At 35.0% G+C, this 17,188-nt stretch overlaps 1 protein-coding gene across 1 annotated transcript in view; it reads right to left on the minus strand.

The window, feature by feature from the left end:
* LEMD3 (LEM domain containing 3) overlaps positions 1 to 17,188 on the minus strand; it is a 63,726-nt gene that overhangs the window by 15,601 nt on the left and 30,937 nt on the right. The window contains exons 2-4 of the mRNA XM_087814563.1: positions 16,966 to 17,003; positions 12,837 to 12,903; positions 10,610 to 10,677 (exon numbers count right to left, since the gene is read on the minus strand). Of these exons, the coding sequence (XP_087670689.1) occupies positions 10,610 to 10,677; positions 12,837 to 12,903; positions 16,966 to 17,003 (173 nt within the window). The remainder of the gene's footprint in view (positions 1 to 10,609; positions 10,678 to 12,836; positions 12,904 to 16,965; positions 17,004 to 17,188) is intronic.

The raw sequence follows: 17,188 nt of genomic DNA on the forward strand, positions 1-17,188 counted from the left end.
ACAATGTTCCTTTATGAGTACACATTTTCAAAAACCAATTGATAATTTATTTAAAACTTCATAAAAAATAGGCCAATACTTCCACAAATATCTATACAATATAGAGTTCTACAGTATTATAATTGGAAGGCTGTAGAAGCTGAATTTCTTTCTGGCTTATGCTAATTAAACAGTTGATGCTATCATTATAGTATACATAACATCTACCTGGTTTTAAGAGTCTAAAGTATTTTATTATTGTTTTTGTAGCCACATGGAAAGGTATTAAGTTAGGCAAGGGTAGGCCAACTACATCTGTGAAGTGCCAGAGTAAAGATTTTAATATTTCTTGTCTCTATCATTTTTAAAGCAACGTTTAAAAATGTTGTAAAACCACAGCTAGCAGGCCATACAAAAACAGGCACATGGACAGTACTTTGCCAACCCCTAAGTTAAGGCATTCTTGCCCTCATAAAACACCCATTTTCTAATCACTGATGACAAAAATCAGGATAAAACTAAGTTTTTAATTTTAAAAGTAGGTTTATTATTCTACTTATTACTATTTACTTACAGGCAATAGCTTAGTCAACAAACTGCTGACTGCTTCATATAAATCTAAATTCAAAGGATGTTTTCCCAAATCTTTAACAAATCTATTTTAACCCATATGTGTGTGTACACACATGTGTGCGCACACACAATTCCCAATTCCATATCTACCTTATTTTCAAAATAAGTGGCCAAAAATGTGTAATTTTTTTTTCCTCTAGTTAATCCTCACCTGAGGATATTTTTCCATGGATTTTTTTTTTAGAGAGAGTGAAAGGGAGGGGGGAGGCCAGAGAGAGAGAGAAACATCGATGTGAGAGAGACACAAGGTGTGTGCCCTTGACCGGGAATTAAACCGGAGACCCTTATGTGTGAGGCCAATGCTCTAACCACTGAGAAACCCAGGCAGGGTCCCAAAATGTGTATTTTAAAACCCATGTCAGATGCTCTGAACTTGGATTACAGTTCCAAAGTACAAAAATAATACTGTTTCTATAACAGACTCAGTCATTTAAAAAACAACAACAAAGCATTAGTAAGAAGGGGAAAAGAAAGTGTTACAGAGAGAAGTCAAGCAAGTATTAAAAACCTATTGAGGACAGTCATAAAATGTACAATTTACATGTTAATAATAGCTATGTGGCTTTCCAGTTAGTAAATGTTCTGGTTGTGAAATGATATAAGCTATATATAAAATGCTACCTTTTAAATTAATTAAAATATATGACACAAAAATCAATACAATAGTGACTATGATTTAACTCTTGATTATTTTAATGGGAACTTGATCTTTCACCTCCAGGAATAATGGACAGAACACAGTCCTTAGAATTAAGCAGGCCTGGGATCAAATCATGGCTCCATTATTGACTAGCTATATGTATAACCTTAAGTGAGGACAAAGGAAAATATGTCATTTATGTAGATGTATCTATTTTTATCACTTCTTCAGATTCCAACCATTATTCATGGTCAGTCCCTTGCCCACCTAATAGATGGAGTTAGGGGTTACGAACCCAGTCCTTCCATCTAAGAAACAGAACAGTATAGTGATTCATTTCCAGTGCCATTACTTACTAGCTGGATGACCTAATCATTAAACCCCTCAGAGTGTTAGTTTCTTTATAAAGTGGATCTATTACCACCTACCTTGATGGATCATTATGGTATGAGAAATAACACACAGAAAATACTAAGATAAACTGTACAGTAAGTCCTCACTTAACTTTATGGATAGGCTCTAAAACTTGAAGTGATAGGACGTATGACAAAACCAATTTTATCACAAGCTAAGTGATAGAAACGAGTTAAGTTCCTATGGCATCTCGACTTTTTTTTTTTTAATTTATCTTTATTGTTGAAAGTATTACAGATGTCCCCTCTTTTCCCCAACTGATCCCCTCCATCCCCAGGCCTTCCCCCATACTACTGTCTGTGTCCCTGGGTTATGCATTTATGCATATAAGTTCTTTGATTAATCTCTCCCTACACACTCCCCCACCCCCACCTTCCCTCTGAGATCCCTCAGTCTGTTCCATGCCTCTATGTCTCTGGATCTATTTTGTTCATCAGTTTATTTTGATCTCATCAACTTTATAATGAAATTACACAGAATGAAATGACATTATTCAAGGACCTGCTGTACTGGATAAATTGTAATTATTATGAAACTTCCTCATTCCGTTTCCAAAAGCACTTTATTTTTCCACAAAAACACAGTTTTATTAACAGTGATAAGCATTCTAAGCTAGGCCATAAAAGTCTATCGAGACCCATAATTTGGCACATTTGTAGCTATCTTCTTTCCTAATTTTTTCACAAATCTTAAACATATTCATTGTTTTAAAGATTAAATAGGTTTTAAAACTGAACCACCCATTCATTACATGGTTCTATTGGAAAATTATCACATAAAGCTCCCAACATTAAACTTAAAAAACAATCTGTGTGAGTTAATCTCTGAGTCTGCCTTGATTGTTCTGGAGTGCTCTTTTTGAAAATAAAATTGGAAGGTCTTGGGGGGCAGGAGAGGAGAGAAGAGGGAGGAAAACAAAAAACCAAAATAAAAAACCTCAACCTGTCTTTTCATGAACATAATGCTATGTATTTCCTAAATGTTCCACCAGAGGGACCTCTTAACTTTTCATATATCAAAACAAGCTTTGAATCTGAAAACTGACTAATAAAATGCTCAAGACACTGGGAAGTTAGAAAAAGAGTGGTTAAATTATTTAAATTAACTATTATATTTATTTAAGTTTCTTGTGATGGAGGAGGTGGGAAAAATAAGAATGTAAAGAATCAATTTTGTTCAAATGTTTTTATTGATTTTTTTAAAAGAGAGAGAGAAACATCATGTCAATTGGCTGCCTCCTACATACCCCCTACTGGGGAATAAAGTGTGCAACTCGGGCACGTGCCCTGACTGGGAATCAAACCAGCGACCTCTTGGTGCATGGGATGATGCTCAATCCACTAAGCCACACTGGCCGGGCTAAAGAATCAATTTTAAGAAAATAAAACTTAACTGGGGCTTACTTATTCACTGATTTTACTCAATTAAACATTTACTAATACTGTGCTTATAATGTACTATAAGTTGGGAGAAAATTAGCTTATATCTATAGGAGTTCTATACATTCTTTGGTTTATTTGTTCCTGAATGAATGCAATAACTGTGTTGGTGGTGAAACCATAGGACAAATACATGAAATGCAGAATCTCTCTCTCCATAAAGCAGAACACCTGAAATATGCATACCTATTATCATCACTGTTTGATACCAGCTAAGCAGTGATACTCTTCCAATTTATGCTGGAACTTGGATAAAATAAAATAGCTAGATTGTACTAAATTTGTCATTCCAAATTAGAAAGTGATTTGGAAACATATAGCAAAAGCATTAACAAAGTTCATGCTCTTTGAACAAGTAATTCCCTTGCTAGGACTATTTCCTAAGGAAATGATCAGAAAACCAAATACTATATACAAAGATTAGAGCGCCTTCATAATACTAAAAACCACACAAACCAATATAATACAATGCAATCCTATAAAGAAATGTTATCAAGCGATACAAAGTGTTTTCAAAAACCTGAACAATGACACTGGAAAATGCTTATAACTTTAAGAAAAAAATATTTGTTTATAATATGAAATATTTATGCTGATACTAATTTTAGGGGAAAAAATATAATACCAGAAAAAAACAGACCAAAATTAGTGGTTAACCTTAGGTGGTAAATTTGAAATGCCTTTTTTCCTTTTATTTTCCATATGAGTTAAATCATAAGGATGAGTTAATGTTATATTGAAAAATATAAGCATTATTTTAAAATATAGTAACTTAAAAGATTTTATCTAGACCTAAAACTTTATTTTTTGGAAAAAGTTCCTATTTAATGCTCTTTTTAATTTTTTTAGCATCAGTCCAAACTACACCTTCAGTGGTGATAAGCCAGACCAGGTTTTACAGCATTTGAAAAACTGAACATGGAATTCCAAAAAGAATGTAAAGAATCAATTTTTTTCCAGTGTGGCTTAGTGGATTGAGCATCATCCCATGCACCAAGAGGTCGCTGGTTTGATTCCCAGTCAGGGCACGTGCCGGAGTTGCACACTTTATTCCCCAGTAGGGGGTATGTAGGAGGCAGCCAATCGACATGATGTTTAACACACACATACCTAAACATAAAAGGATACTGACATTTCTACATAAGATAATTTCACGTAACTACTTAAGAAATGAAACTGATCAATCAACATGTTTTCTAAATATATACATAAGAAATTCTACTGAATCTAAACTGAATCTAAAAAAGAAAAAAATTAAACCTAATCAGAAACACAAACTAATTCCAGGGAAAAGACATGAAAAGCTTTTAAGACTGAAGTTCATTAGTATCAGTTCTTTCTTAAAACTCAATACAAGCAAGTTCCAGCTCAACTCATGCATGGGTGCTTTTTCATTAACTACTTTGCTGCCCGTCCTTAGCAGAACTAATCGCTTGTGCCTACTGCTGACTGGCTTAGACTCTGACTTGTCCCAACCCTGGTCTGTGTCCCTTCTTTTTACTGTATCCTATTGCTGGCCCACAGCTGCAACCTAATTGTTGGGGGAAGGAAAAGAGAAGAGGCTAATCATCCTTCCACATTAACCCCTTCCTTTTCCTCAGCTCCAGCTTAACTACTGGATCAAGCCCTATCCTGTCCCCAAGCCCTGTGCCCCATCCCTTCAGTCCTTCAAATATAGTATTCAGTAGATTTTAAGAGTCTCAGGGTTCTTCTGAAATGTTTATTAATTTTGTTGCAGGAATTTGTTACCAACACATATCGGTGCATTATATAAGAGATTTAACTGGGGGCGGGGGGGGGCGGGGAGAGAAAGCAGAAAGGAAGCACTGGCTGGGATCAGTTTTTCCTACTGCTAGAAGTAAAAACTTTCAAATATCTTACAAGGAACCGCTTCCTTGCTTTGGATTCCCACGTGCTATGTCCTCTTCCTGGAATATTTTATTCTATATCCTCTTTAGCCTGCTCAATCCAAGCCCTTCTTTGCCTCCAACCCCACAACCCATCTAGCAATTCTTCTATCCTTTAAGACACAGCCCCATAATCATAACCCTTCCTTATTTAAGATCTTTGTGGATACTGATTCTTTAGCTATCTAATCTATTGGCAATTATACCACCAAGAAATTTGCATGTCATCTATGTCAAAACTGAAAGTGAAGACAAGAACAAGGTTGAGACAAATTCTGTAACATGTTACTAGGAACCTCTTTCCAAGTGACAAATTTAGTTAGTTAGGAAACACACAGAAAGAAATCAAAACACACTGGGAAGCTATTATAATCATCAGGCATTGAGCTAGGTACTTTAATATACTCACTTAAGTCTCCAGCAACTCTGATGGGTATCACACTGAGAAACAGTTACAGGAAAGTGAAGGGACTTTACCAAACAGCCTCTATGTGACAGTGCTACAATCTGAATCCACATCTAATCTCCATCATATTATACTCTTAACATCTGTTGGCTATCTACATGTAAGTCATTAATTAAATTAAAATTTGAGTCCTTCTCTTCTTTGGCAAGCATATCAAGAGATTGTCAACAAAATTTTGATGGAAGCCTTAGGAACTATAGTTCTTAATTTTTTAAATGGGATGACATCAGCAAGACGATAGAATAGGAACCCCAGACCCTCCTTCCCCCAGGAGATAGAAATTCAATAATACACAGATCAATTTCCTTTTAAATAAATAAATCCAAAAACCAGTCAAGAGTCTCCTGCATCCAAACAGACCCCCAACAGAAACTAGCTGCATAGAAGCCAGCAGGAAAATTTATAGCATTCACTCACCAGAGCCCCTTTTCTTGGCACAGCATGGTGCAGTCAGGAGAAAATTCCCAACTCCTGGATTCTCCTTGAGGATGGAAAGAGAAGGTTGGACCATATGTCTAATGTTCAGACTTTTCGGGGGCTACCAGGGGGATTGGTTTCAGTCTTGCTTGAATCTAGGCATTGATAGGTAAGGGCACAAAGTTGGGAGCCACCAAGAAAAAGGCAATGGTTTGAACTAGCACATAGGCACTCATCATTGCCCCTCCCCACAGCTCAGTATAGGATGAGTGGGTGAAAACCTCAAACTCCTGGCTCCTCCCTGAGAAGGGAAAGAGTTGGAGCATATGTCCAATGTTTCCGTTTCTTAGGGAGCTGCCAAAGGGCTGGTATCTGTAGCATCTGTCTCACAGCACTGACAAGAGCTGACACCCTCTAGATGGGTGGAGGCCACTGAGAACAAAAAAGAACTGGACAGCTTGCTATTGCTCCAGAGGGCCTGCAGTACAGCAGACACCAGAAATTACAAGCTCCTGAAAAAAGAAACCTGCAAAAACCTCTAGTTGGAGATTTATACCCACAAGAAGATGCATCCACAAAAAAGATTTGAAATGACCCCAGAATCTCTGAGTTTACTGTTGAAGGTTTTTCCTTGCATAAAGACTGGGAGATGTGGCTATTCTCAAATGTGTACACTGCAACCCAAAGTAGCAAGTCACACAAAGGAAACAAGGAAATATGGGCCAACTAAAGGAAAACAAATCTCCAGAAACTCACCCTAAAACAACTGAATATGAATCATCTGCCAAAAAATTTAAAATCACTGTCATAAATATGCTCAATGAGCACAAGAAAATAACGCATGAATAAAATGAGAATGTCAATAGAGAAATCACTTTTTTTAAATGGAAATTTTGGTGCTGGAAAATATAACAACTGAATCGAAAATTTCACTAGATGGGTTCAACAGCAGACTTAATTTAATCAAGCAGAAGAAAGAATTAAGGAGCTTCAAGACAAATCATTTGAAATTATCCAGTCAGAGAAATAAATAAAAAAATAAAGAGTGAGAGAAGCTTAAATAACTTAGGGGATATCATCAATAAGACCAATATATGCATTATGGAAGTCCCAAAAGGAGGACAGAGAAAGGGGGAGAAAGCATAGCTGGAGAAATAACGACAGAAAACTCCCCAAATCTGGGGAAAGAAAGGGACATTCAGATTCAGGAAGCCCAACAGTCTCTTATGGCATACAAGAAAAGCAGTACTGAAACAGAAGTTTAAATTGGTAAATGCCTACATTAAAAAAGAAAGAGCTCAAATAAACAACCCAATTTTGCATCTCAAGAAGCTAGGAAAAGAATAAACTAAACCAAATATTAGCAGAAGGAAATAAAGATTAGAGCAGAAATAAAAAGGGAGGGGGCAGGGTTTAAAAACATTAGCAAAATTGACAAACCCTTAACTAAGAAAAAGATAGAAGATTCAAATACAATCAGAAGTGAAAGAGAATATTACAACTGATGTCACAGAAATACAAAGGATCAGAAGAGACTACTATGCACAGTCATTTTGCAACAAATTGGATAACCTAAAAAAATGAATAATTTCTTAGAAACATAGGACCCACTGACACTGAATTACAAAGAAATATAAATTCTGAACAAACCTATAACTAGTAAGGAGATTGAACCAGTCATAAAAAAAATCTAACAGAGAAAAGTCCAGAACTCAATGGCTTCACTGGAGAATTCGACCAATCATTTAATAAGAATTAACACTAATCCTTTTCAAATTCTTCCAAAAATTTTAAGAGGAACCCTAGCTGGTTTGGCTCAGTGGTTAGAGTGTTGGCCCGCAGACTGAAGGGTCTTGGGTTCGATTCCAGTCCAGGGCACATACCTCAGTTGCAGGCTAGGCCCCTGGCCTTGGTAGGGTGCATGCGGGAGGCAACCAATCAATGTGTCTGTCACATCGGTGTTTCTTTCTCTTTCTCTCTCTCCTCCTCCCTCTCTGAAAAAAATGGAAAAAATATCCACGGGTGAGGATTTAAAAAAAAGAAAAAAATTAAGAGGAGGGAACACCTCCACATTCATTTTATGAGGCCAGCATTACTCTGATACCAAAGCCAAACAAAGACACTACAAGAAATACAGACCAATATCCCTGAGGAATATAAATGCAAACAATTTTAAACAAAATACTAACAAACCGAATTCAACAGCACATTAAAAGGATGATACACCATGAGCAAGTGGGATTTATTCCTGAAATGCAAGGATGGTCCAACAATTTTGAGCAAGAACAACAACAACAAAAACTGGAGACCTCACACCTCTTGACTTCAAAACATATGACAAAGCTACAGTAATCAAAACAGTATGTTACTGGCATAAAGACAGGTATACACCAATGGAAGAAAATAAAGAAATTCATGCACATAGATCAAGTGATTTTTTACAAGGGTGCAAAGAACACATAATAGGAAAAAGATAGTCTCTTCAATAAATAGTGTTGAGAAAACCAAATTTCCACATATAAATGAGTGAAATTGGATTCTTATGTTACACTATACACAAAAATCAGCCCAAAATGAATTAAAGACTTAAAAAAAAGACATGAAACTATAAAACTCCTAAAAGAAAATACAGGGTAAAACTTCATGACATTCATCTTGGCAATGATTTTCTGGACATGAAACCAAAAGCACAAGCAACAAAAGCAAAAACACACAAGTGGGACTATCCCTGGCTCCGGTCAGGGTGCATGCAAGAGGCAACCAATCAATGTGTCTCTCACATCAATGTTTCTCCCCCCTTCCTCCTGGCTCCCTCCCTCCCATATTTTATGGGAGAAAATATGTGCAAACCATATTATCTGGTAAGAGTTAATATCCAAAATAAAGAAAGAACTCCTACAACTCAGTAACAACAACAACAAAATCAAATGATATGATTTAAAAACGGGCAACAACTTGAATAAACATTTCTCTAAAGAAGACACAAAAATGTGCAATAGGTATATGAAAAGACACTAAACATCACTAATCGTCAGGAAAATGCAAGTCAAAATCACATTGAGATATCACCTTACAACTGTTAGCATGACCATTATTAAAAAAGAAGTGTTTTCAAGAATGTGAAGGGGAACACTTATGGGAATGTAAAATGGTGTAGCCACTATGGAAATCAGTACAGAAGTTCCTTAAATCATTAAAACTAGAACATCATATGATCCACAATCCCACTTCTGGGTATATATCCAAAAGAATTGAAAAGAGGATCTAAGAAATATTTGCACCCCTGTGTTCACTGTGGTATTATTCACAACAGCCAAGAAGGGGAAGCAACCTAAATGTTCCTTAACAGATCAATGGATAAAGAAAATGTGTTTCTCTCCCTATCTCTCTCTCTCTCTCTCTCTCTCTCTCTCTCTCTCTCTCTCTCACACACACACACACACACACACACACACACACACACACACACACACGTAGTATTCAGCCTTAAAAACAAAACTCCTATCATGTTACAATATGGGTGAACCTTGAGGGCATTAATGCTAAGTGAAGTTAGCCAGTCACAGAAGGATAAATACCACTTATATGAGGTATAAGTAGAATTCCACTTATATGAGGTATATACTGTAGTCAAACGCACAGAAGCACAAAGTGAAATGGTGGTGGCCAGGGACTGGACAGAGGAGGAAATGAATAGTTGCTGTGCAATGTGGATAGAGATTCAGTCATGAAAGATGAAAAAGTTCAAGTATGATGTGCATGTAGTTAGCAATACTGTACTGTACACTTAATAATGTGTTGATAGGATAGGATAGATAGATGTCATGTTATGTGTTTTTTTATATGATATGACTTGTTCATAATGAACCAGCTTCTAAGGGTCAACATTTCCATTTGTAAGTACTCACATCTTTACGGAATGATATAGAACTGAAGCTCACCTCCATGGTTTTCAAAATCCACTTTCTTTTTGGAAATTAGAATGACACCTGTCCATCTTAACCTTTCCTTTCATCTAGGATTTCCTAAAGATTACTTACAGCGGTTTATAAAATTTATCTGCAAATTCTCTTAGTACAGAGATGAAATTAATCTGGGGCAGATTTTGAAATAAATGACAACAGTTAGATGCATACTTGCTTTCTTACATGCTACATGCCTACATAAATTTCTCTCCCACAAATGTTGTTTGTTTCCTTTACAAATTAATGTGCATTCTCTCAGAGAAGCAAACTAAAACAAAAAATGTTGAGTAATTCTGATTTTCCTATCTGCTCACATTATACCAAACAGCAGGTCAAGGATTTTAACAGTGTAATTAGTCAAATGCATGGTACTTTCATTTATTTTTTATTTTTATTTTTTAATTCTCACCCGAAGATGTTTTGCTTTTTTATTAATTTTAGAGAAAGAGGAAGAGAGAGGGGGGAGTGAGAGGGGGAGAGAAAGAGGGAGACACAGAGAGAGAGAAAGAGAAACATTAATGTGAGAGAGACAGAAACACTGATCAGTTGCCTTCTGACCAGGAATCAAAGCCACAACCTGGATGTGCCCTGACAGGGAATCAAACTTGCAACCTTTTGGTGTACAGGACTACACTCCAACCAACTGAGCCACCCAGCCAGGGCAAATGCATGGTATTTTTGATACAGGTTGTAATGATTTATATAAACTTTAAGAATACAGCTATTAAAATTATAATTTCACTGCTTACTTTTAAATATGCAGCTGCCTCTTGAACAGAAAGTGTTCTCTGACTAGAACTGCCACATTCATGATCTCCTGGAAAGATTAGCATATTATTAATTTTGAATCAATACTGTGTTCAATGGAAGAAAACAAATAGTAATCAAAATATTTTACAAGTTGCAATTATAGCTATATTATAATCACTAAAGAAAGATGAACATCATTTATATTTCCTAGGAAAAATTCAAGTAATAGAAATAAACAATTATCTTTACATAAACCACAACCTTTAACATGCATTTCAGTCTAGATAAGAACATAGCTTCCTCTTATATTCCCAACTAAATTGTTAGCAAGGATAGGAATCATGTCGCACTAATGCCTATCTTGGCACACTTAAGGCTCTCCACAGATGTATTATTTTTCAAGCTGGAAAATTTGTTGTGCTAACATATACATCTATCATTAATACTAATAATTCAAGTGTTCAAATAAGTTTTAATTAAAACAAACATTTTCAGAGTATATCTAAGCCTATCTTAAGCAAGTGGTGTACATGCCTTAAAAATTATTAAAACACATCAACAGGGTAATTAGATAGAAGCTCCTGGCTACGATGTAGTTTCTAAAGAAAAGAACATTTTCCTTTTCTTGCAACTATAAGAGATTCCAAAACCTTTTCTTCCAGGCTATCTGTGGTTATTAGAGATCAACTATCCTCACATTGAACTTCAAATGTAAGTTTTTCCTACCGTTTCTTTCAAGTAATTAAAAAGACTTTAACATTATAGTTAAAGTAAAATAAAAGCCTTGGCAAATTTTTTTTATCATAAAAGAAACCATGTTCCTATTTATAGTTTGTTCAAGTAGCCAGACGTTAGTGTTTGTAGTTGTAAAAAGGGAAGAAGTACCTATTAGATGAACAAGTAAGTCTTCAAACTTTATAATGCATCGTCAGAGATTCAGATGCCATAGATCTACAGCAGGGGTCAGCAAACTACAGCCCATAGACCAAATATGAAGTTTTATTGGAACACAGCCACACTCATTTATGTATCATCTATGGTTGCTTTCATGCTATAATGGCAAAATTGAGCAGTTGCTACAGAGACAGTCTAGCCCGCAAAGCCTAAAATGTACTACTATCTAGCCCTTTCACAGAAAAGTTTGCCAACCCCTGCTCTAGAGGAAGGAATCTATATTTTTAAAAAGCACTTCAGATTATGCTGACCTAGCACACTTCATAAAACAATGCTATAGAGACAGCTGTAGAAGCTTGCGGTAGCAACATTAGGAATTTCTGGCTAAAGTATGTATTTAAACTATGTCTGGGTACTACAGCATACCAAATAAATGTCATTAGTTTGCAGTGTATCAATATGACAGTTCATTAGTCAATGCAAAGAAGGCTTTTAGTGATATACACAGAATTATGAGCCTAAAAACCTGACCAGAATTAAGGACCCAAACTAAAAAACCAAAAACTGGTGAGTACGGATGGGGAACTGGATTCGAAATGCCTCCATACAGTAAGAGAAGTTCCCCATTTACCTACTAGTCTTCTACCAAAGATTTGGTTTTCACTAAAGGATCTGCTTTTCACAAAAGGATCTGCTACATCAAAAGTTTTAACAAATACATTTTTCTTTTCTTGTAATTGTTTGTAAGAAGAAAATCCAATGTCTTGTCTTTTGGATTATCTGTATAACAAGAATAACTAAAAAATTAAAAGGTAATTTTAAGTGTATGCTAAGTTAGATACCAAATCACCTATATTATTATTCTAATTGCAAGTATGATAATACCTGAGAGCTCTCAAAGACTTACTAAGAAAAATGCAATGAATCAGGAGGAAAAATTCTAGAATATATTTACTTTATGACACCTGCACAACTAGTAAAGGAAAATCTGCATTTTTATATTTAACCTAGGATTTTAGTCAATTCATTGCTTACCCAATTCAACTGATACTTACGCTTTCAGAATGCAGTTACTATTAATGCAGAAAAGAAATGTGACTTTAGAATTATACAGATATATATTTCATCTAATACATGTTATAGGCAGAAAAAAGACCTGTTTAAATATATCTACAAAAATAAAACCCACTCCATATAGGTAATAATAACTTCTAAAGAGAAAATATTTCACAAACTGGACTTGAGAAAAACTATTTCTATTGTTACAGCATGCTACAGATACAAATTAATTTTCAAAACACTTTTAGAGACTATGATTATTAAAATAATTACCTGCAAGCTGTGCCAATCGATCATGAAGCTTGTATAAAGTGTTCATCATAAGATTTTTTTCACTTTCCTAAAATTAAAAGAAATTATTATAAAATATCTACATAAAATTCCAAGAAAATACATACACCAAATAATAATCTTATTCAAAAAGAAAAACATAAGTAAATTTAAAATCTAGAAGCATAAAAGCCACATAGTCTAAAGGACAAATTAATATTTAAACAATGGCTACCATATTTTAAAGAAATCTAAACCTGAAAATCTAAATTATCACTTTAAATATTTTATTTTCTTGATGATGACTGGGAAATTGGCACTAAGGTTAAGGTTAGTTTTAAAAAGGTCTCAGACACAACAAACTCCCCCAAGCAATGCTTCTCAACCTCCACACCCCCATACAATAGCATGCATATGTATGATGTCCTTAAGACACTTTTCTTCCAAGCTGCCCTTCATGTTTCGTTTAATCTGACTCAACCACATAATAATAGGGGAATGAGTACTGACACTTTGACCTTCAACCTCTCCTAGGCTCCCAAAGTGGCCCTGTATAAGTTTATGAACCATTAAAGTAAAACAAACATTTAATGAGTATCTACTATGAGTTAAGACTGTTCTCAGCAAAGCAAGAGATCCAGGAATAAGATGGTTCCTGTTCTCAAGGGCAAAAAAATCTATCAAGTGTTATATTACAGTTGCAAACAAAATATAATGTAAACACAGAAGAGGGTGGGAAGGGAAGATCTATTTATGGAAGACAGAATATTTGAGTTGAGCTTCACAGAAAGAATAGAATTGACCAGCATTCCAAGTAGAAGGAACAGCATGAGCAAAGGCATGGCATCATAAAAGCATTGTTATATTTCTTACATAAGCAGTAGCCTACTTTGACTCAGCAACCTACTGGAAAAGCAGTTTGGAATAAACAGCTAAAGCACTAGATACCAAGACAAAGAGTTTGACCTCATTCTGAAAGTTAAGGGAGAGGAAAGTAAAACAGACTTGTGCATCGGGACTATTACTCTGACAGTATGAGAGGTGACTATTGCAATGTCTATGCACCCTGCCAATTAGTCTAAAGCAATGAGACACCCAATTTAAGAGCAATCACAATTAAGAGAGACTAATGTAAGCAATAGAGAAAGGTAGGTTAGGAGAGGGGGTAATCACAGCTTATCACACTATTTGAAATAAATTCATGATTCATGAGGGTGCTCTGTTTTTATTATTTCCTTTCTTCCTAAACAGGATTACTGGATGACTATGATCAAGAGCAAATTTAGAGAAGATATAAAAAGCTTAAAAATAATCATATGCTCAGTAACATACAACCTCATCCATTTATTTTCATGCTATATGTTCAGACACATAACAAAAGTTTGGACCCTAAGTGGCAAGCTTTTGTCAATGAAGCTTTAACCAGTGACACTAAATAAAAAAGAAAACTTATCAATCCCTGGTTTTATGTGAGATGGTTAATAGGGACAAGTGATACTCCTTCAGATGACTACCTGCCTTCCAATCCTTTTGCTTTCCTTCCCCCTCAACTTTATCTCAACCAGATTCTGAATCAAGCCAGTCCTTATCTTTGCATAAGCTTAATTAACCCAAACTGCAAAAATCAGACATCAAAAAGTAATTGTAGGGGCTGAAACCCAAGATTCTGAAAGCTACGCATTTGTGATACACTAAACCACAAAATCAGTTTTAACAAATATGTTCAATATAACAGAATGAGAAGGAATTCAATGATAGTGTAGCTTGTGGACTTGACACATAAAACCAAGGTAAATCTGATTAGGCTCTGAGATTAAAGTAGCTGAGAGTTTTGTAGTTTTTTTCCTCCCTTATCTGGAAAAGTGACTGATTTCCTTTTTGTTTTATATATCCTGATCAAATCCATCATCACTCCCCTTTCGAAAATAAAACTAAATCCAAAAATTTGACACTTGCCCTCTGTGACTACAGCTTTAATGAGTATCAGAGGCCTAGGAATACACTTCATCTTTTGATTAACAGATATTAACATTGGACTAGATAAGTAGAATAACAAAATCAGATGTAAATGGATCTCATACTGGAAAATGTAAATACTGTTACATTCTCATACAAAGAATTTAAGCACCTAAAAAGCTCAACTATAACTTTTTTCATGAACTATTTTTCCAATGACAATTTATTCAAAATGACATCTATATATATAACAAAAGTCTCAAGTGGCATCCAAATGGACTATGTTCTTAATGTAAAAAAGGCTTTGGTTCAAGTATCTTTAGCACCAATATGCTAAACTAGAAGTAAATCCGAAAAGTATGGAAATCAAATATTAAAGTTACTTTCTTTATAGAAACTTATATTGGCTTGTAGTTTCATTACAGTCCTCTTCCATTCTGACTGCTTTTCAGATTGTCTCTCCTAACATTGAACTTGAAATGTGTCAGTCTAGTGGCTTTCCTAATCACCCCAAAAACAAGTTAAAGATGTACCAATAAGTCCATATTTAAAGTAAGCTTATAAGTCTTGGACAGTGTGGACAGAGTGTCAGCTGGCGCACCAAAGGGTCACAGGTTCAATTCCCAACCCAGTCAGGGCACGTGCGGGAGGCAACCAATCGATATGTCTCTCTTCCACAGAGGTTTCTCTCCTCCCCCCTTCCACACTATAAAAATCAATGGAAAACATATCCTCGGCTGAGGATTAACAAAAATAAATAAATAAAGCTTTCAAGTAACCTTTCATTAAACAAAAATAGTTTTATAATTTGAGATGGCTACCTTCTAATTGTCTGTTTGATAAGGTCCAGATTTTCTTATAATAACACATACTCTGAAGCAAAGTTCTTACTCTTGGGAGAAAAAAACCGAACTGTAGAAAGACTACCAAATTTTCTCGTATCTGTCACCTTTAAATATTTTACTCTATCCTCAAAAATATTTTCAATTGTTTGTATCACGTCTCTGATTAAATGATAATGGATTTTAATCACTTAGCATGGTACCTGGCACAGAATAAGTATGTAATGAAAGTAAACTGCCATCATCCTCATTATCATTATTACTATTATTTAGAAGTTCGGAATGTTAGTTTCCCTCATGGGGAAAACTACAGAAGAAGAAAGAGTCTTGTATTTCCCACCTACAGTGAGTACATTGTACGAATGTAAGTTATGATGCCAGTAGGAACGTTGTACTTAAAAGTGTAACTGATAAAGTCAATTCTTTTAAAACAAATACCACAATAGAATATTACCAAAAATAATCATTACAAAGTCCCACTCTAATAATCTAAAGTAATATTGTGTGAATCTGACCATACCTTATTACACATCCTTCATCACAATAAATAATATATTCTACACAGTTCTGTTACTGTCAATTCCCACAATTAAAAAATTAAGAACTAATTGTGAATGAAATATCTTAATTTTTGAAGCGTCTATAATGATGGTAAGCAAAAAGAGTATTTTCATTTGAGTAAAAATCTGGTTAAAATTAACATTATGTCCTTTAAAAAAGAAAAGGAATCATAAATAGGCAGCCTAAGGGATATGTTTCTTTCTAAATCCTTTGCCTTTCTGATGGCTGAACAGGCATGCCAAGGAGAAAAAGTCCAAAGAGAGACAGGATGAGGTCAAAGAGGAGAAAAACAACTTGGGTATCCAACAACTTATGAAAACATGCATACTTTTAAGTGTAAGGCCAGGTCTTCAGATGACATACCACTGCCATTTTACTGGACAGTTGGTTTTTACCTTAAAGTGATAAACATTTCAGTTCTTAGAGGAAAATCTGTGTCAGATTTAATTATACTACAATTAAATAATACTCAAAATAAGAAAATTACTGCTTCAGCCTTTTTTATCTTTTTATTGATTTTAGAGAGAGGAAGGGAGAGGGAGAGGAAGAGAGAGAACAGCACTGATTTGTTGTTCCACTTATTTATGCATTCATTGGTTGATTCTTATATGTGCCCTGCAACCTTGGCATATCAGGATGACACTCTAACCAACTGAGCTACCCAGCCAGGGCCAGAACTTTTAAAAAACTGCTATTTTTAGTTGATAGTCACCTGAATACTTTTATCATATAAAACATAATATAAAATATCAGTATTATGATCATTTACTTACTTGTATTTGTCCAAATGTTTCATCAAAGGGGTTTTTTACTATCAAGGAAAAAAAAAAGAGAGAAATATATTAGTATCATTTAAAAATGAGAATTAGAATCCCCCTAAACAAGTCCTCTGAAATGCCATGTACTCTGCGAAAACTGAATATAAATATGCAAATAAAATGTAAAACAAACTGATGATAATAAAAGTTGGGGAAGTATTTTTGCAGACTTACTATA

Source organism: Miniopterus natalensis, chromosome 2, assembly GCF_054644295.1.
Source record: "Miniopterus natalensis isolate mMinNat1 chromosome 2, mMinNat1.hap1, whole genome shotgun sequence".
Classification (NCBI taxonomy): Eukaryota; Metazoa; Chordata; class Mammalia; order Chiroptera; family Miniopteridae; genus Miniopterus; species Miniopterus natalensis.